The 21,754-nt window shown below is 39.8% G+C and overlaps 2 protein-coding genes across 9 annotated transcripts in view; one reads left to right on the top strand and one right to left on the bottom strand.

The window, feature by feature from the left end:
• Positions 1–21,754, top strand: part of nid2a (nidogen 2a (osteonidogen)) — an 85,449-nt gene that overhangs the window by 23,987 nt on the left and 39,708 nt on the right. For all 7 annotated transcript variants that reach the window (XM_028571606.1, XM_028571610.1, XM_028571611.1 and 4 more), the window contains exons 2-4: positions 19,195–19,609; positions 21,160–21,345; positions 21,587–21,703. In XM_028571606.1, coding sequence (XP_028427407.1) covers positions 19,370–19,609; positions 21,160–21,345; positions 21,587–21,703 — 543 coding nt within the window. In that variant the 5' untranslated portion in view covers positions 19,195–19,369. The remainder of the gene's footprint in view (positions 1–19,194; positions 19,610–21,159; positions 21,346–21,586; positions 21,704–21,754) is intronic.
• On the bottom strand, positions 1,293–14,849 carry ptger2a (prostaglandin E receptor 2a (subtype EP2)). 2 transcript variants are annotated; one of them, XM_028571666.1, is made up of 3 exons: positions 14,176–14,849; positions 12,592–13,519; positions 1,293–3,691 (listed from the first exon to the last, which is right to left on the bottom strand). In XM_028571666.1, exons 2-3 carry the CDS (start codon positions 13,420–13,422, stop codon positions 3,374–3,376), a joined length of 1,149 nt encoding a protein of 382 aa, XP_028427467.1. In that variant the 5' UTR covers positions 13,423–13,519; positions 14,176–14,849; the 3' UTR covers positions 1,293–3,373. The 2 variants fall into 2 exon arrangements, with proteins under 2 accessions (XP_028427467.1, XP_028427468.1); XM_028571667.1 differs by having other exon boundaries at positions 14,180–14,849.

Genomic DNA, 21,754 nt, shown 5'->3' with positions numbered 1-21,754 from the left:
GGTGTGTGTTGATTTAGCTGAGTTATGACTATAAAAAAGCAGTGTGATGTCTGTGGCAAATTCATCTCATGCTGTTTGAATCTGTTCAAAGTGCATTGTCTGTTCATATAATAATAATAATTCATATTCATTTACATCCCTCCCCTGATGCTAAACATAAGAAATTAAAGAGTGCAGTCTAAAAAAAAAAAAAATCCTTTATAATGTTTTTTAATTTGACAGTAACTGTTAATAGATGTTTCTAATTGCCATCAATAATTTGAATTGGCTTATGGTAATAAAGTGTCAGGAATGAAGGAAAAAACACCAAAAAAAGGAACACCTTTTGATCCTAAAGCTGTGGCTGCAGGCAAAACAAATGAGCTCGACAGTTCTTGATTTCCATTGAGCTGATACGGACTATAATTTGCGTCAAAAGGACCACATAGGCTGATGTGGTCAGTACCCGCCCTCAATACATTGGCCTACTTAGGTTAAAGCACAGCAGTTTGTTCAAATGATGGAAAACAACCCACAAACAAAGTGACGTGGAGGGTAAATTTCTCAAGGCAGACATGCAGAAACTGAAACACACACATCTAATTGAAAGATGTGCCTGCATTCTCCACATCTGGAACCCATCCACAAGCCGTGGGTGTGGGTGGGCGGGCATCAGGTCGGACAGAATACGGTATGTTGTGAATGAGATGTTTATTTACACAAGCCATAAAACATACACACTCAGTGCATTCCGTTACACCTACAGTACTTTATCATTACAGAGTACAATACATCCAGATAGCTATGGTTTGACATTACATTTCAGTGCTGTCTGACACACACACACACACACACACACACACACACACACACACACACCTTAGCATAGACACATTATACAAGATTGCCCCTATTGTAGGCCTGTGGACACACAAGTATGTTTATGGGAACTTGAATATTTGCAAACATTCATATACACACACATAAACACAACCAAAAAAAATCACTGGCACACACATAATCTCACACAGAAGCAAAACTCGCACACCACACCCACAGGAAGCTGTAAGCCACTGTCATAAATACTGAACATTTTGATGCTGAGCTAAGAAACAACAACAGACCAACGGAGGCAATAAACCGCTGTTCTCACAACACAAAAGCCAAACAATATATCGTCACTACACACACACACACACACACACACTTTCCAAAAAAGGCTTACAGCCCCAACGTTTACCTGATGCTTACACATTTTCTGGCATCCTCTAAAATGACAGATAGTTGAGAACTTGTAGTTTGTTTTTTTTTTTTCACATTTCACACAAATGAGGAACGAACTCTTTCTTGAAACTTGTTTTTCTATTTTGAGCGATTTATGACCGGAAATCCCGTAAAATTGTGTAGTAGCTTATTTTCTTGTCAGACACTTGAGCCCTGTTTGAATTTGAATCATTTAAAAGGAAGAGGTTCTGTACTACTTTTAATTCCCCATGGTGTTGTGTCATTTAAACCAGTATGAATCCATCATGTGTAACTTTTACCAGTGTACAAACTTAGTGGAGAAAATGACCTGCTTTTTCCAGGAAACTCCCTGGTCCTCTGATTTCAACAAGTCAGTTAGTCATAACGTAATGAACCATGTAATAAAACCAGCGTTTTTTGGCTTTGCTTTAGTTGGCATTTAAACATGGATGTGATTAGAGATTGAAACCGTGACGTTTTTCATCTGGGCTATTAGCAGCAACTTAAGTGGACGTCCCATATGAATGGTGGTCGTCTGGAAAGACACACATTGAACAAAAATAACATTGTTCCCTAATAAAACCTATGCAGTTCAAATGGCACCTTGGTTGTAAAGTCGATGGATAAAAGTAAAGTGTGCTATCGTTCATTTTTCATAAGGGTTACAATTACAGCCAGATTATGCAAGAATATTTAGGCTACTCTCTGCTGTTAATTATATAAGAAGCAGAAGTTTTCAAGTCAAAAGGTAACTGTAGTCTCATATGAATATTTTCATAAAATGTTATATAATAGTATATGCTACATACTGTACATGTACATATGAATGAAATATATATCATGAACATAACCTTTTTGGTTTCTTCCTCCCACCCACTGCGAGTGAAGTTTTGACTTATCTTGTCTCTCCAGGCTTCTTGCCCTTTGACCTTTCCAGCAGGAATTTGGTAGGAGTGTGAGGGGAAATGTTACCAAAGCAGACCACGGGTTAGAGTCGGAGGTAAAGAAGCTCAGAGGTGATAAGATAATGTTCTAAAGATGAAGCCTATATTTGAGTCCTCATTTTCACTTGTATGAACATGTCTATATCTAGGCAAGTTTCCTGGACTCTAGGCATGATTTCTTTCTTTTTTTTGACAGCTATAATACAATCACATGTTACTGTTGGTGGCCCAGTAACAACAGTTTGGAAAAGCAGCATTTGAATCAGAAAGCATGGACAGCAAGGCCTTAAGTCATTGGTTACCTCCTTTCTTGATAGCTGAATATCTTTACTATGTTGCATTCTGTCACATCTCCATGCACAAGCTTCTCAACCAAACATCTTTGTCTTAATACAATGTAGACAAAAGCACTTGCAGTTTGTCTATTCCAGGTCCTCACAGAATGAAGTCTTTCTTTCACCATGGGTATTAAGAAAGCCTTTATCTATCCAGAATGATATAAGAACACTGACAGTTACAATACTAGACATGCACTAATAGTATGTGGCAAATGAGAGGCTGTATTTTTAACCACTTTATGGCTAATAAGTATATAGCTAAGTATAAACTTGTGACGTTGCTGTAGTACATTTTTCCACCAGTGACTGCAAAGGAAATATTCTTACACCCATTTTCCCCTTTTAAACAAAAAAAACAAAACTATTTGTGATACAACTGTATAAATTTGTGACCGTTGTTCAATAAAAGGTTTGAATTTTTGGCCTTTTTGCGCTACTGGGTTAGCTCGCTAAGGTGCAGCTTTCACTAACAAGATTACATTTATTTTTCACTTGCTCAATCGGACAGCTGCATGAGGCATTCCACTTGCCCGAACACAGACTTTACTTCCCCTTGCAAAGTGTTAATGTCAAGCCCTGATGCTGTAGAGAAGGTGCATTCCACATGCATACACTTAGCTGAAATGCTAGGAGTGAATGGAAACACCCAGTAACCACCAGCTGAAAGAACTGGTTAAAATGTTTGTCAGTTAGACAGACAGGGCCATGATCTAATGGAAATACATTCATATACTGTAAATCGATAAACCCTACCCACATGAGAGGGATGTCGTAGCCCACGAAACCTCTCCGCTTCACGTGATCACTAAGGAGAGCACACTATCCAATTCAGTGAATTAAATATGAAATAATAAGCTACTGTTATGGTCATAGAGTTTCCACAGAGTGAAAATGCTCCAAGGGTGGGCGAGGCAGTTCATGGTTAGCCGGAGAATTCCTTTTGGCAATAGATAATTTAAAAATGGAACCCCTGGAGGTTTCCAGGCTGTCCCGGCAAACCGAAGCCCAGCAAAAGTGCAGAACGCTGGGGGAGAGGAGGATGAAGACCCAAGGGTCGATGATGGAGTTAATGGAGATAAAGCGCAAGGCAATCAGGTCCAGATTACGAGACTCCTCGGGATCCCTTATGGAGTTGGAATCACTTATGGAGTTGGAATCCCTTATGGAGTTGATGTACACCCGGATCTGCGAGATGGATAGAGAGAGGGAAGATTAAGAGAATGGAAAATGTTTGTTAAGTTAGCTGCCATTGTATAACTCCACTGCTAACACCATCCGTGACAGGCACACAGACAGCCACATCCTAGTTAACATCCTGGTTTAAATCCCATTCTAAACCCTCTCTACAGTAACTGATGAAGACGGGGCGAGTTTATGGTGATGTGGGAGATGAACAATAGAAATTGAAACCGCTTATCCGTTTAAATGCCAAACTGATACTCCTAATGCATGTTTAGATTGTTAAACTTTTTATGAGACTGATGGTTTTGTTTTGACAAAAAATGTAACCCCAATGTTGAGCACACGCTGTTGTTCAAATACATGAAAGAGAAAGTGGAGCATATCAGAAACCAGTGATCTTTTCGGTTTCTCTTACTGCCAGTTCAGAAAGATAATGATCTGTTGTCGACTCTAAATGACTATACACACGGGAAGATAAAGATAGAGACTAGGTCCACTATTAGTCAGTGTTTGGGTTCACGTGCCTCCCAGCCATGATCCCTCTCTAATTTATCCCACCAAGTATGACTAAACATATACAATCCTCTTTTAATTAATTCAGCTGTTTACACCGATTGTGTAATGCGTCTTACTCATGAGTAAATGCCAGCCAAAGCATATTTTCATGCTTTAAGGTTTTTGATTCCTATTTACATATTATGTATATACAGTGATGGTATGTTGAGTTGTAAGTGCTGCCAAAATGCTGGTGATTTACCACATTCAAGGTAATTACCGCTTAGCGGTAAGTTAGGGGGATCCTATATAATCCTGATTCAGCTTTTTTGTTGAATTATAATATTTCCTTGCGGCCCTGTACGTTTATGCTAAAGAAATAGTGCTCAAAGACTGGCTGGTATGGCAAAGATGTTTTTTGTCACTAAGGGAACTCGTACATGCCAGTTACCAGCATCTCCAAACCAGAAAGACCAGTTACAGAGGTTTTTAGTGAGTGTCAGTGTGTACTTTGGGTTTTAGTCTTAATGTGTTTGCTCAAACTAACTGTTGCATAATAAATGCATAATAAAAAGATAATAAAGTCCCGTTTGCATGTACAACAAAAAGCATACTCCCTGATTTTTCCTCTCATGCCAGGATCAGACTACACACATTCAGCCCGATTTTGACCCGACAGACACGTCGCTACAAACTGTTCAGAGTCATGCCTGATTATGAGGGTTGGGACCGAAGAACATATGTCTTTACCTCTTCTAGTGTGACATAGTTAAAGATCAGCGTTCTAACGTCTGGGATGCTTCGCGACCAGAAAGTCTAGCATGTCAGAATATTTAGTTTTTTTCCGCCCAGTGTGACCCGTTCTACGATGTGTTCCTTGACATTGAGAGTGCTCTCTGGCGCACATATGTACACATGGCGAAAAGACTGAGAGACGCCATTTCTGCTGGCAGGCTTTATTTTTTAAGGCAGGGATCGCCCCGCTTCCCAGCATTGCAGCAGTTATCAGTTTTGTCTTTACTGACCACTAAAAAGCAAAGAAAACACCCTCCGACAACCGCGATGGCTGCACCTGATTAGACGAACGCTACATGTGGGGCTCTCCGATTTCCAAATGGACCATAATGGCGGTCTTTTAAAAAATAGTTCCAAGACACAGCCAGTATTTATGGAACTATGTCTGTCTAGTCTGACACAGTGACTGTTGTGAAAGACAAAAAAATGGTGTAGTCTGATCCTGGCATTAATCACTCATCCCAGAACACACAGGATGTTTGTAAAACACCAGAGCATGTCAGCAGAGCAGTGAGAATCTCCGCTCCTCGCCCACAGAGCTACTCTTTCCCTCTGCTCCCTCGTTCAAAGCCGTGTGGATGCTCCGCTCAATATCGCTCCAAGCACTGGCGGCATGGAGAGGAGGGCGGGCGATAGAGCAGGAGATAGGATGACGCTCCAACATTTAAAAATCCGCTCTGTGCTCCATCTAAAATCCTGCCGCTCGCACTCCCTGCTCGCTCAAACTCGGCTTACATGCTCTGCAGAGAACAGAGTAATAATTAAGAGAGGGTATTTGAATTCCTTTCACAGGCAGCCTATGAATTGAGGAATGAGAACATGTGTGTATTTTGTTTTTAGGAGAGGCTGGTTGGCAGATGTTGAAAGTTGAGGAAATTGAAATTCCCATGCTGATATGTAGCTGAGTTTGTTTACACTCTATGATACACAGATAATGAAAGCTTTGTTGTGAAATTGGGATTGTATCCATTATTGCTGTCTTACTACTACTACTACTACTACTACTACTACTACTATGTGCACAATATATTCATGCACTAATGAAATCTCATGAAATCTGGAGCACTTTTTACTTTTGACATGTAAAACAAATTTTAGCTTCCAAGTTAGGACGTCTAATAATTTACTGCCAGGTGAACTAGAGCTCACGGGAGCTCTAAAAACTAATTTTACTCTCTGACACTAGAACAGTATTATTAAAAAAAGTCTACTATATGTAACCATAATTCATGGTTAATACATTGAAATTATTTGATTCGCAACAAATAGTCATATTACTGCTTTGCATTTGCAATGCTGCCTTTTTTCTGCACCTGTATGACTTTTGCATGAGAAAACGTTACTCTCAATAATAACTTAATCTGCAGTCTGTTTGATTTCCAGTACTGATACTGCAGCAGAGAGGCTTGCAACTAAGTCTATCTTATCTGCTAGCTTTAACTTGATATTCCCTTTTATCCAGAGTGCAGTGCAGGAACTGGAATTCGTTTTTTTAGCCCAGTTTTGTAATTACTACAGTTTAACCACTGTTTATTTTTTAAAATTATTCTATATGGTACAATATATGTCAGAAAGTCAAACCGGTTTTAACTATACTAAAAACTAACTAATTATTTTGTGTCTGGTTAAAATATGGCAGTGAAATCAGCTACTGCAGCAATTGGCTGAAATGAAAAGCAGTAAACTCTTTGGGCTGATGTCCACAAGGTTGGGAACCAGCGCATTATTAATAATAATAATAATAATAATAACAATCCATGGAAGCTATGACTAGTTCACAGGTTAGAAATCCCAGCTGCTGGTCTCTCTGGGGATCAGAGAGGAACAATATCCAGTTAAATGTGAAGGGGGAAGTGAGCTTGCAACAGGTTGTAATCTGTTCTCTTATTCCTTTCTGCTGCATTTTCTTTTCACTTTCTATAGTTTCATGTCTGCCTTCCACAAACCCTTTTTCTCTTCAATTTCTCATCTCCATCTCTCCTCATACTCTTTATTTTTCTTATTAACTGACTCAGGTTGACTCCCTTAAAAGCACCCAATTTCCTGAGATGGCAAGGGTTGCACCAACATTGCCAATTTAATTTCTTCCTATTGCGCAGTCCTACAACCCAATGACTGAATTGTTGCTATGCTACCTTTCTAGCCAACTACACAGCTGCAAATGGCACTGAAGAGTCTTGCTTAACATCAGCAGCTGTTAGTTAGATGGGTAAGAAAGCTTCAGGAAAATGGTAATTGTTAAATAACTCATTCAGGAAAAGTTATCTCACTCTAACAACAAAATCTGCAAAACGGCACGCCTGTTGTTTAATTTGTAGTTTTAAACTGTATGCATACAGTTTAAAACTACAAATCAAACAACTGAGGCGTGCTGTTTTTCTTTTTCTTTAGTGTAGAACAGCTCCATTATATTCCCAGTGTCCTTTTTAAAAGAAAAACCACATGGATCATTACTGTGATTAGTGGGAGGCCTTGCCATGTGTGTGAGACAAAAACAGAGTAGGCGAAGGATCGTGTGTGCGTGTGGAGGCAGGATACTTTTTGTTTAGACAGGCTCAGCCATAAAATCCAACTCTCACTGCAAGCCCCTTTTTCTTCTCCTCTCTCAGCGCCAACGGGAAGCATAATAAAAGTGTTCATGTGAAGTGTCTGTAAGGGGTTGATGCTCCAAAAAACAAAACCCTGCATCCGTTTGAGTTTCATTTTTAAGAACATTTTAATCAGTGTGCTCAGAAAATATGTGAGTCAGAGATTATAATCTCTCTTAATATCTGGTTATTGCTGTATGTCATTAAGTTTTCCACAATGTTAGAAACTATTCCAAATCTTAAGTTAATATTATCGAATATATCTTAATATGTTAATATTTCAGATGCATGCTTGTCTGTGCCCACATGCCTTTGATTCTAAAGGCTAATTTATGCTTCTGCATTAAATCTACGCCGTGGCTACATACGTAGGTACGTGGAGATGCCGACACTATGCCAGACCTTACACTGTAGCCTGACGTGCACCTCTTAAAAAAATTTTTTATTTAAAAAGTCACTGCAACGCACGTCACTCGGCCGTGGCTTGGTAGCGTTGCATTTCCCCCGGCCACTTACGTAGGCTACGGCGAAAGCTCCGCGTGAAGCTTCTGCACAACCATAAATCAGTCTTCAGTTAGGAGTAGGGCTGGGCAATATATCGATATTGATATGAGACTAGATATCGTCCTACATTTTGGATATTGTAATATCGTGATATGACACAAGTCTTGTTGTTAAATTACAGTAAAGTGATGACATTTTCTGAACTTACCAGACTGTTCTAGCTGTTGTATGATTTGCCTTTACCCACTTAGTCATTATATCCACAGTTCTGATGATTATTTATCAAAAATCTCATTGTGTAAATATTTTGTAAAAGCCCCAATTGTCAACTGTACAATATCGCCACAATAATAATGTGGTTTTATTTGGTCAAAAATACTGTGACGTTTGATTTTCTCCATATCGCCCAGCTCTAGTTAGGTTTAATTTAAACAATTTATTGAGAGTTAACTGACTGGAGCATCCTGTTCGCCCCATTGCCAAAAATCCATAACCAGTTGTAGTGTCTTGGACCTTAGTTATTTGTCATATAAAGGCAAAAATGCCCTCTCAACTGCAACATTCAAATTCTATTACTGTATTCCAATTTGATCTTTTTAGTCTATCTTACTCCATCCACTTCTCCCTCAATGTCTCTTTTTCTGTACTAAAAAGGCTATTGTCTGTCACATTGTTGGCTGGACACCCATGAGTGTTTATATAAGGCTCTTAATAAATTATGCACTTGTAGTATTGCTTTGTATGCTTGAATGTGTAGCCTTGGCAAGTGTGTGACAACAAAGCAAATATCAAACACCTTTTAAAATATTAATACAGAGCAATCTACTGGTTACTGTTGCTACGCCTGTCAAGCTTTCCATTCTACCGCTGTAGGTATGGAGTTTACGTCACTTACTGTCACTGGCAGATTTTATCAGCTGTAGCTAGTTAGCAGATGTTGGTTAATTCTGTGAGTTTCTGTTGCCATTTTAAGCCTAGCAGCAAGTCTGCAGCAAGTTGTGAGAACACTTTTTTTCTCTGTGCACTAGTTTGCAAGTTTGTCTTCGCCAACACTGCAATTTACAGACCTCTCTTCTGTTAGGGTCTCTGAAGAGGCCACCGATGTCCTACAGTATATGATGCCCTGTTCAGGCACTAGAATTCATTATGGATAGATCATCAGTAGAGAATATATTTTTGTCTTCATCTAGATCATAAAGAAAGGAATGGGGAAACCCAATTCTACATGAGGGCGGATGTTCCTTTTTAAAATAAGAGACCACATCGCCCTTGGCATAATCACTTAGTGTGCGCTTTGAATGAAATATGGTAAAAGGTTTTCTACATCTTCCTGCAGAGCAACAAATCGAAATGTCTGCCAATAAATTAATGTGGCCATTCTGTGGAAATATGAGGAGAGATGAATGTGTCACAAGGAAGTGATTCACCAGTATGTGTGACATAGTATTCCCATGAGAATAATTTATCATATAGGGCTGACATTAAGGTTGTGATGACTTTTTCCTGCAGTGGTAAAAGGTCTGGTTACTGTCGCTGGATATCTAATAAAGAGAAAGTAAGACAGACATGTACATGTATGCCCACACAACCTAATGAATAAAAAGACTGATGTACTGACTTGTAGTCTGTGGGTGGAAAGACAGAGAAAAGGAATTGGGGGTGTGTGCCAAATGTAACACTCAATTAGATGCTTTTCAATGCTGACAAAGTTTAAATCGAGAGTGATTTAACAAAAATAAAGAAACAAAAGCCAATTACCCAATTTCTACTCAACGTGGCAAACTGATGTCATGAAATAATGATTGTAAATCTGACTTGACAACACATCACCAAATGCTTGCATCTGTGTCAAGCATTGTTGCAGCAGTTGTGGATAATAATCCTGACATTCCCTGGTGGGGGAAAAAAAGCAACATCTGATATTGATTTATGACATTTTAAAGTCTTATTGAAATTTCAATTATCCTCAGTTTATCTCATCTTCTTCTCTTCTTCCTCGCTTCTGTCTGTCCTTGTTTAACCTCACCGAACACGAGTCAGCTATTTGAATCAGCCTTCTGATGAGGCAGTGAAGAAAGCCACTGTAGTAAGCTGATACCAGTGTCCTTTACCTGCCTACAGTAGTCTACACCTGGTAACACAGTGTAAGAAACCATCACTTTTAAATGGAAGCTCCATTGTGTAATCTTTTGAGATGATTCTAAGCAAAAAAAAAACTTTGTTCTTTCACAAATATGTGCTCATTCATGTATTCTCGTAAGCGTAGAATCTGCCAATCAGAATCCTTCAGATACATCTTTAAAAAAAGACGGCCATACCTGCTGAATGTATACAGCGGAAACCCTGTTCTGGCAAATAGATTTTCTTCACCACAGTAGGAGGTAGAGGAAATAAGTTAATCGCATCATTAGGTAAAACTGACCCTGCCTCTTAGAGTTCAAGGACTTTGAGGGCTTTGTGGCATCATAATGCAGGTAGTAGCTTTTAGGTGCTAATTTGTGGACCTATTTTAATACAATCTATTTCCACTATCGCATAGAGGAATCTGTGACACTGACCATGTCTACTTAAAACGTTTGATGGATTTAACTCCTACCTTTTAGTAGGGCTAAAGTAATTAGACTTGCACACATGTTTAAAGGTCAAAATATACTTTAATATATGTGATTTAACTGACTGCATTGACTGAATTGAGGCAGGCTTTTCAAAGCTCTAATTTGCTCATTAAGTAGTTTGGTCTGTGTTTGCGATGTTGTGGATGCCTTAAATGACGTGTTAATTTGGCAGTCATCATTTCAGAAATGACTGCATTTCAAGCCACAGCTGGGATGCAGCAGCGCACAAGATGGCACTTTCATTACTGCTGTAAATTGGCCAGCATCATATCCTGCTGGGAAAGTTATTGATTGAATGTGTGAAATCCAAAGTGATGCTTTCAAAGTGACTCTTTCAAAACTGAGGAGGTTACACACACATTACCCTGGAGTCTTACTGAGACAACATGGTTAATCAGTGGAGGATGAGTCATTGGTGGGTTGAATGTGTACTTTAGTCCAGCCTTCTTAGTCTCTAAAATCAAATTTCTGGCTAATCTATCAAAACAGTTTTTTACTGGCCAAATCAACTAGAAATATGTCAAAGTTCACTGAAATTAAAACTCCAAAGCTTTGTGCCAGCACTGTCATTAGCTTATCAGAATCCTGTTTTTATATAAATATATCTATTTATATTATATTATTTGATTGGCTCAGGTTGCTGGTCCTGGCTATCACTTTATACATCTGTATAAAGTACTGAATGTACTGGACACAACGTTGCCTTGGCTATTCTGCTGCAATGGGGTTGTTATTGCAGTCCATTTGTGCAAGGAACAGGCACAGGAAATGATTTTTAGGTCAATCTCCCAATTACTCATCAGTCACAGATGATGGTTTTGTTGTTGTTGCTACATACCAAATTTTTATTATAAGTTTCTGAGACAGACCCTTCTCATTACGGTCTCTGTCCAACTTGCTTTTTGATGACTTAACTAATCAAATCCTGGATTCTTCAAAGGACATTTATAATTCTGCATACTGTATGTGAAGTCTGCTGTTTGTATTATCTTCTTTGCTAATGATGCTAAGACAACTCTCCTAACTTAATTTACTAAAATGATTCTTGGGATCTGACTCTCCATCTGAATAAGCATATACTGTTTTATTGAAATAAATACAGAACATTACCAGCTTTTCCTGTCTAGTTTCTCTGGCACCTTCTCTATTTGTGTAAGTAGTAATTGTAAAATGGTGATTTAAATATCTTTTAAACTCAATGAACTGAAAAAAATTCAAATATGGATTCTCTTCTGTCAATTTAGGTCCGCATATGTTTCTGATTCCACGTAAAAACATGCATATTCTTTATCTAAATGATTTTGTTTTTAATATGATGCTTTAATCACTCTCCAAGAAAAAGTTATCCACCCACCCTATTGAGTGCAAGAAAATAGCCCAATTTCAAGATTCCCCATACTGTACATACACAACAATTTTCTGTGCAAGAGTTTGATTTTTAAACAAGACTGTATTAAACAAACCCTATTTATGTGGCTTTCTATGAACTTGTAAACCCAAGCAATACATGAATGTAATATATGTATGTTCCAGCTATGTTGTTTTGCTGGCGGTGGGGTTTGGGGGTGCCGAACAGCAGAGGAAAAAATGTGGTGACCCCTGTGCATCACTGTTAGGTAAAACCCCAGTCCCACAGGCCACATCATCATGAAACTTAATAATCAATTTCTGCTTTGACTTTTATTATTAACTAACTGGCCCATTGAGCTCATTAACCCCTACTAAGTCAGTTAACTGCTGTTGCATTCAGTTGGTCCTTATCGAGTGGTTGTGCCCTTACAAAGGTAATGAAATGAATGAAGCGGTCAGTGGTCAACCTGGTCATATTAACTTGCCTAAAAACTTAAGTGTGTATTTTTACAGAATGGGTGAAGGCATGCGTGTGAGTTATCTGCGGCCATCTTACCACCAGAGGCATTGTGCAGATGATGAAGATGATGGTCATGAAGACCAGCAGGATGAGATGCTCCACCTCCTCAGCCATGGACATCGCCCTGCGCTCACTGTTGGATCTCTTGGTCGCCATCCTCGAGCCGCCGTTCCTCCTCCGCCGTTGGTACATCCTGAACAGCTGGTACACCACAAACCCGTTGCACACCACTATGGCCAGCACCAGCACTAGCATCAGAGTGGCGTACAGGTTGGCGTAGACCTGGTCCTCCAAATTCTGAGGGTTCATGTCAATGAAGCACCACGTGCCAGGGCAGTATTGTACATATTTACCAAATCCCGCAAAAGGGAGGAGACAGAATAACATACATAACACAAACGCCACCGGGATGGTGATATAGGCACATTTGTTGGTGACATACCGGCTGTACAGGTAGGGGTACCCAATGGCAAAGCACCTCTCTAGTGCCATAGAGAAGAGAAGCAACAGTGTGGCCAGGCTGAAGAAGATTATGCTGACACCAAAGTATGAACACACGCTTTGAGAGTTGGGCGACAGCCCTACCAAGGTAGTGTTGCGTGAATATGACAGCAGCACCAGCGGACTGGTCAGGCAGGTCCCTGCCAGGTCTGTGACCACCAGCGATTTGATGAGGACGTGAAACAGCGACCGTCGCCTTGTTTCTCCGGTCCTAGTGTCTCTACGTCGCTGGATTTCCAGTATCACCAGGGCAGCCACGTTGCCAAAGATGCCTGCGGCAAACATGACGGCACTGATCAGCGGGCTCGGGCTCTCGCTGGGTTTGATGTGGATATCGTTGTAACATGTGTTATTATCTAGTTTCATCGTTGCTCAAGACCGGCTGGATTTCATTAGAAAAAATGTCTCTGCTTCCAAAAAAAAAATTCAGAAATCTGTCCTTAAAAAGTTGTCTGCAGCCATCCTGGTTAAACAGAAAGGAAGAAAGAATATGAATCTGCAACTATTTTGATAATCTATTAATTGCACATATCAGATTAACATTTTAGAAGAGAAACTTAGTAAAAAAAATAACTAGTGACATTTGTTTACTGATGACGTGAAAATCTTTTTCAGATTCGCTAAGACATTCTTAATGCTTCATAGAACCAAATTTAAAGCCAATCTAAAAACCAAAGTTAACCAAAAATCTGCCACAGCCAGTGGATCCGCTACAGCTCGTCTGTCTGTTCATCAAACAGATTCTTCCTCATTAAAAAGCAACATTCAGCATATTCGGAACCTTCCAGGGCTTGAACTCTGCTACAGTATGAGTTTTGGAGTTATGAAACTCAATCGCTGTTCCTCTTCTGTCTCACCAGTTAACTTATATCAGCTGACAGACTAAACTTTCTGAGTTTTCACACATTTTCTGCTCAAATTCGCAGTTGTGCTGAATCATTAAGAAATGTTATCCATCTATGCAGATGCTGCCTTTCCTTGAAAAAATCCTCCTCTTGGGGAATGTGAGTGTTCTGTAACTAGTAAATATAAGCATACATAATAACGGCACACATCCGTTCCACCTGCATGTGAGCCTTCACTTTCACTGGGTCTGTAACGAGCAGGTAAATGACTCACCTACTTGCTCTGTTCAGCGCATGGCGTCTCCACTCCGGTAATGGCTGAAGTTCAAGGCTCCAGATGTCACTGAATCGGCGTCTTCCTCAAAACGCAGAGGAGAGCTCTGACAGATGTGTCCAGGTGTTGGGTCCGTGGACGGATGTTTGTGTTTAGTAGAAGATGAACGCAGATGTTTGCGTCAGTTGCGGTGTTAGCTGGATAATACGGTAAAATCAGAAGATATTCTGAACAGCATATGAAAGACTTTGTTCTCAGGTGTGTACGGCACACAGAGCGCGCTGGCTGAGTGAGACGAACCACAACCTAACTAGTTGTCAAAGTTGGAAGTCAAAGTCAGAATTAAAGGACATTTCACACTTGCAAATTTTCTAAATGGAGTTTTACTTTTTGCTGTTTGCTCCGCATGAGAAAACAGCGCTCCGGCAGTCTGTCACATCCGCGTGGTTTCAACAGCGGTGAATGGCGCGTCCAAATAATGAAGTTGTCCCCTATTTCCTAACTTGGTCCCCGTGGTGTGGACTTTATGTCCGTGTTTTACAGTCCAGCTTGAGTCACGCAGAAGAGAAATAGATCCGCACGTATCGTCTGTTTCACTTGTAAAGCCGCTCTGGTTAAAAGCTGAGGTGTGGTTCGGGCGAAGCGCGCGGCACTGTGAGGTAGGGATGGATGGGCCTGGGGTACAGGGAACGATGCGGTGACGTCACACGAAACGGGTACACCCATCCCTTGCTTACAGGCTGGAGCTCGCTGAAAAGATACAAGCCTGACATTCAAAAAAGTACTCGATAATACCACTCACCTCGGCTTTCAGCTATAAAGAGCAGCCTATGTCTAGACCTGTCACTGGTGCAGCCTGTAGTCTATATAGGGAAAGATATATTAATATATGCCATTGAATACATGTTTTAATAAGTCCCAATTTAAGTATAGCATATGTCCATTTAAAAAGGGATACACATACAGTTTGTAATTGTGCACGGACACAAAACTATTATTTTAAATGTGGTTTAATCTACATTTAAAAAAAAAAAAAAAAAAAAAAGTGCCATTGAGATTTCTCAATGGTGTCAAATTGTTTGTTTTGTCCAACCAACAGTCCAAAACCCTAAAATATTATATTGAGCATTATATGAAACCGCTCAAAAGCAACATATCTGCCCACCAGAGAACTGGAAATGTTTGGCAATTTAAATAAATTAATAACTTATGAATCAGCCATCCAAATGGAGTTTTCTGTTAATCAATTAATCAACTAGTTGTTTCAGCACTGATTAAATAACCAGCTTTCATGGCCTGCCAATATGAATAATAATAACAAGAAAAATGTGATATTTTGGGAATATCATGCAACCCTCTGTGTCTGTCTGGCTGGACATGATTGTGTCCTTTTCCTCCCCCATGAATGTAACATTCAGAGTATGGTATCGATGTGTGTTTGGTTTCCTGTGTGTCATTATCTGTGGAGGTTACATGTCTTCCTGCTGGGTTTCCTCCCACACTCCCATGGATTTGATGCCTTCATTTCCCATCGGGATGAATGTGTTTGTTTTTCTATCTGTGTATTACATGAACCAGTGACATATCTGGCATGAACAGTATGTCTACATGTCTTCTAACCAGTATAACAGTTTTGCTTTTCAGGGTTGTGCTAAATTTTCTTTCCTTTTGAGGTGGATACGGGTGATTTTGTGCAGGGAAGATGACGTCCGTACGTGACCACGACGTGGCCATTAATCATAATTCAACATCTGCCAAGTTTTAGCGAAATCGCTTTCAAAAATTCCTTAGTGCTTTGAAATGTTATTCTAATGTTATTTCACCCATTTTTAAAATGGAATAAATGCGAGACAGGATCCTTTAATAGGCTGTGATGTATGCTGAAAGCACTTTGAGTGAAAGCCAGTGCTGGCATAATGGCAATAACAATTAGGAACTTGTTAATGGGCCTGAAAAGCACTCAGGGTCTCTCATTTTGGTCGCACCAGTCTCTCTCTCTGTCCCTCTCCAGATTGACCTTTAGACATTTTAATATTGTTAACCCCCTGAAGTGCTTCAGCTGGTGAAGTAGTGGTGGTAGTAAGTGAATATACAGTATGGCATGAGCAAGCCATACAAACACACGATCATTTACAGTACAGGGTTACATCTTACAACCTGACTCGTCAAGTACTGAAGGTTATTTTTAGTTTTGACAGCACTCGTCCGACACAGGAATCCCAGTTCCGAGTAACTTATCTTTGTCTTGTTGTTGCTCGTCTCTCTCCATTCATTTCTACCGGTCTCCTTTTACCTTCGCTCTATATTTGTTTCCTCACGCAGCAGAGGCTTCTTTTACCTTGTCCTCTGCCTTTACTGATGCCAAAATACCTTTCCTCTCCCTTGCCTTACTTTCTTCTTGTTTCCTCTACTTTTTCTTTTTTCATTTCTTGTCTTTTCCTTCCCTTTTTCTGTCCTTTTCTCTTTTGCTTCCCTTTCATTTTTTTTATTTCTTGTCTTTTCCTTTCCTTCTCTCTGTTTTCCTTCCCTTTTTATTTTTTTGACTCTGGCTTGCTTCCCTTTACTATTCTTTTTATTTCTTGTCATTGTCTTTACTTTTTCGCCCTCTTGTTTCCTTTCCTTTTCTTTGAAAACAGTGCAGACAGCAAGTGTTTAAAGGAGCAGTTGTTTCCATGATTTTATCCAGTGACTTTATTGTAGATCAGGGGTCTTCAGCGGTTTTAAGCCAGGGACCCCTTAACTGAAGCGATTGCATTACTAATTAAGGTCTTAATCCACAAATCCTCTGGTCTGCTCTGCTGGTAAACAGCCTTTGTTGAGGGCTTGGCATCAATCTTGCTGACTTGTGCTGTATGTATTTGTCTCACTCTGACACACACACACACACACACACACACACACACACACACACACACACACACACACACACACACACACACACACACACACACACACAAAGGGTGGCCAAATGTAAATGATCTGATTACATCAGAGTGTTTTGGTATTGTGGTTTTGGCATTTAAAACATGGTAGACTGACTATAAAAACATTTTTCACATATACAAAATAAAACCTACATTATAGTTTTCACAGACTAAAAATAAAGTGAAATCTATGATTTATTATCTCAGCCTGGCATTTGCCTCCACCTATAGGCTGCAGTGGGTAAGTACCGGTACCACCATCAGCTGTTATTGGACAGGATTTATTCATAAACACTAGATGGCATATATAATTAAGTATAGTTGGTTGGTTTAGAAACTTTTATTGAAATGTAGAACTGCCCTTTTTCTAGTTTTATCACTCCTAACACTGTCTGTGGCAAACAGTAGTGATCTCATGATGACTTTTTCTCTACTGCTGATCTAGACAACCACCAAGACTCTAAATCTGGCCATTCTGGGCCTCAGTCCGGGAGGTAACAGAAAGAACCCAATGGTAACTGTGACAGAGCTTCAGAGGGACAGCCATATCAAAAGTACTCCTAAATCCTGTTTAAGAGTGCCTTGAGTTATGTATGACTCTGAGAACACCAGGAACTTGATTCTCTGAAGGCAAAACTTTTCAACACCAAGCGTTACATCTGATAAAGTCCAGTTACTGTACTGCTCATCAACTGTAGCTCTCTGCATGTCCCTGAATTGTCCAGCCAAAGCCCAGACCTGAGCCCCAGAGAACATCTGTAGAGACCTAAAGATGGCAGTTTCACCGGCCATCCAATCTGACTGAACTTGAGAGGATCTACCAGGAAGAATGAAGGACACAGATTAACCCAAGGAGAGTCAGACCTTTGTAAATGAGAGATTTTTCACTTGGGAAATACATTTGCAAATTCCAAAATGTGTTTTTGCTTTGTCAGTACATTTTTGTATGGTGTAATTGTGTGTAGAATCTGATGCAGCCAGTCCAACACATTCCACTTGCTTTGACTAATTGTCTTGCGGCATTGTCCAAAAATTGTGTGACAATGTATATTAAGTTCTGCGAGTTGTACACTGCTCACTGTACTATTAATCGTTTTTTCATCCCTTGTCCTCTGTAAACAGTACCAATTATTTTCTGTGCTGGACCATCAGCCGTGCTTGGACCTCTGTCTTTCTCCCCTGGCTGTCTGTGCCACATTCCTGAAGTCTTTAATCTGGTTTTCGTCCTCTAGGAAAGTCTGCCTCTCCTCCCTCTCCATTTCTGCTCCCTCTGTTTGTAGTTTTGCTTATTTGAAGCTAATGTACTTGCACTTACTACTTGCTGTCTGGAGTTTGTACCTTCATGTAAGTGGCTTTTGATAAAAGCGTCTGCTAAATGACATGTAATGTAATATTTGAATCTATCTATCCCCTTCTCAGGTTTTTGTGGTGGAGAGGAGGTTGTGGGGCTAAGGACCATCCTTGGAAGTTGTTAATGTCCTTCCTGATCATATTTTTCATTTATGCGGGCAGTCTAAGATTATCATCCTGATAAGCATGATGGTGTTTTTGCTTGAAAATGACTTTTTTTTTTTTTTTTTTTTTTTTTTTTTAAGCTAAATCCAATTGGCTGGAGCATATGCTGTGCCGTTGCCATATGCTATTGCAGACACTAGGTGGCACACGCAGATAGGTATTTTAAGGTTGTATCCCCAGCCATGAATAAGTGAATAACCTAGTAAAATAAAATTGATTAAATGACATAAGAATAACTATGTGATGTAAATTTGATGAAGTGTATTCAAAAGAAAAGATAAAAGACAAAAAATACTAGGAGCTAATAGTGAATAATGCCTTTAGCCTGTTTAAATTTAAACCATTTATGTATCTTTAGGGATTATAATATATTGTGTATAATGTCCTTTGAGAAAATATATAGTCCCTAGAGTTTCCATTTACACCCTTCTATCTTGATAAATGTCTTTTAATGAAATTATCAAGTGTGTGTGGTGTGTTAGTGTGTAAAAATTACACAATGTCTCTTTTTCATTGTTGTGAAACAGAGTTACATCCGGATTAAAAATGCTCTATTTGTCTTTGCTCTAATTCGAGCCAGATGTTTCCTCCAGCACCGGCCAGCTGTCACTCAATCTGCCTCCGACCAATCGGAGCGGGCCTAAACTCCTCCCTCCCCGCAGAGTATCGGAGGCTCGGTGGAGAGGAGAGTTCTCCGTCTTTCTGCTGGCCTCTCCGAGTCCATCTGTAGCTCTCTCCTTCTGCTCCCTCTCGTAATGCAGAGCTGCTCACTCAGCCCCAGATCTACAATGGAGAGAGGTGTAATATTGGCTGTGTGTCTGCTGTGCTGGAGCTGCAGCGTGTGTGTGGTTACAGCAATCAAGAGAGCTGATATGTTTCCTTATGGCACTTTGAGTGGAGATTTGATTTTGGCAGAGGGCGACGATGAAACCTCCAGAGTGCTGTCCCTGCCCAAACCCTTATACTTCTACGGTTCCCTCTTCTCCCAGCTTTATGTAAGTAGCCAAGACTTCATTAACACTCATTTATATGCTTGTTATTGGCGTCTTTATTAACGCACAGAATTGTCCTGCCTGTGAAAGCTTGAAATGATTCTCTAAAGTTAACATTTTGCAGGGGATGTTTGCAGCTGTTAAATCATTTCGGCGGCAGAGCGGTGTTTTTATTTTTTATTTTTTTTTATTTATAGTGCCAAATGGAGCGATTTATTAACGTGTGAATGGAACATCTGTAGGTTTTTTTTTTTTTTTTTCTGTTCGGCCGAATTCTGTGAAGTGGCCACAGTGTGTTCCCTATGCCGTTTGTATGAATATTTACAACATTTCGTGCATGGTTCATTTTGAAGAAAAGTAATCTTAACATTCTGACGTCATAATCAATTAAGTAAATTAATACTCGACAGACGAAAGTCAGCTGGTGAATCAAAATGCACTGCGCTTGTAATAACTCACTAACTTGCTTGATTACTTCTATTCAAGTTAAAGTAACAATACTTAACTATAAAATCCCTCTGTTACAAGTCAAAGTCCTGTAGCATTCAAAGTTACTGAAGTCAAATTCTAAAAGTACCAAAAGTACAAGAGCTCATTGTGCAGAATGGCCCCTGCCAGTGTATCACTAGAAATTTGACAGTGATGCAAAGCAACTTTACTCAAGTACTGTTCTTGAGTAGAAGTAGCCTAATTATATTCACTACTCTTACTCATAATTTTCAAATTTTTGAGGTACTTTAATTTTAATTTCATTTATGCTAATACTGTAGGTATAGTAACTATGCAGATTCAAATTACTAATACAAAATGTAATCAACTTATCAATGATATGAGGTTATAGGTTACGCTACCCACCAGTAATTACAATAATTAGCCCTACCTTTACAGCTGCAACATTACAGTAATGTACACATGAATGCATCCTAGTTATAATACAATAATATGTTTGATTCTGAAATGGGCAATTCTGCATAATTAGAACTTTTACCTTTTTAGTTGTATATTTTGATTCTAATGATTCTAGAATGCCAGTATGCAAGCAAAGTACAAGTACCTACGATTTTACTGAAGTATTTGTAATGAGTTGTTTGCTCCATTCCCCCACTGATATATAAATTGCTACGTGTTGCTTTGCATGACACATTCTGATGTTTCATGCTCTATTACACACCATAAATGCATCAAGAGGAAAGCCAGTATTAGTTGTATGTGGTTGAAATGTTTCTAACACATAATCGGGGCCCAGGGATCCTTGAAGGAGCCCCAGAGGTCCTTGAGTGGGTTCCAGCGGTTTATGAGGGGGATCTAGGGGTTCATTATGTGGTTCCATGAGACGGTTCCAGCAGTGCCCACGGAGGTTCCAGTGGTTATGAGTGGATACGGGTCCATTAGGAGGTTCTGTCGGTGCATGATGGTGTTCCAGATATTTCTTAGATTCTGGGTTTTTCTGATGGGTGTTGAAGTATTCAGGGCTCCTAAGTGGTGTGCAGGAACACCATTGGTAGCCATCGTTAAACTGCTAGTAATCATATGGCGTCTCTCTCTGTCTCTAGGTGGCCACCAATGGTATCATATCAGGCCAGGACCTGCCGATGGAAAAGCAGTACGTTGATGACGGCTTCCCCACAGATTTTCCCGTCGTGGCTCCGTTTCTGGCTGACATCGACACCAGCAGAGGGCGTGGACAGATTTATTACAGAGTGACCGAAACGCCCAGTGTACTCAACAGAGTGGCCCAGGTCTGTTTGCCCATTGAAACAAGTGAAAATAATTGTAAATTAACTACAGACTTTTGTTGAAAAAAGGTTTTGAGATGAATACATTTTTCATTGTACTTAACTACAGATCTGGATTCTTCTTTTTTTTTTTTTTTTTCAGTTCTTCATCCATTAGTTCAATCCATTGTACATACCATCTTTCTGTTTAGTCTTTTCTCTTATTATTTCCCTCCATCATTCATTCATCCATCTGCTCACCCAGGAAGTACATCGAGGGTTCCCTGATGCAAAATTCACACCCACACATGTTGTGGTTGCAACATGGGAGAACGTTGCGGCATACGAAGAACAAACTCGAACCGCTGGACCTTCAAACAAGGTAAGATTGATGAAGGGACTGAGAGCACTAGCTCTAGGACTTCTTGTCTGT

This window comes from Perca flavescens, chromosome 24 (genome assembly GCF_004354835.1).
Source record: "Perca flavescens isolate YP-PL-M2 chromosome 24, PFLA_1.0, whole genome shotgun sequence".
Classification (NCBI taxonomy): domain Eukaryota; kingdom Metazoa; phylum Chordata; class Actinopteri; order Perciformes; family Percidae; genus Perca; species Perca flavescens.
The sequence above is the reverse complement of the archived record's forward strand: the minus strand, read 5'-3'. Positions and strand labels throughout refer to the sequence as shown.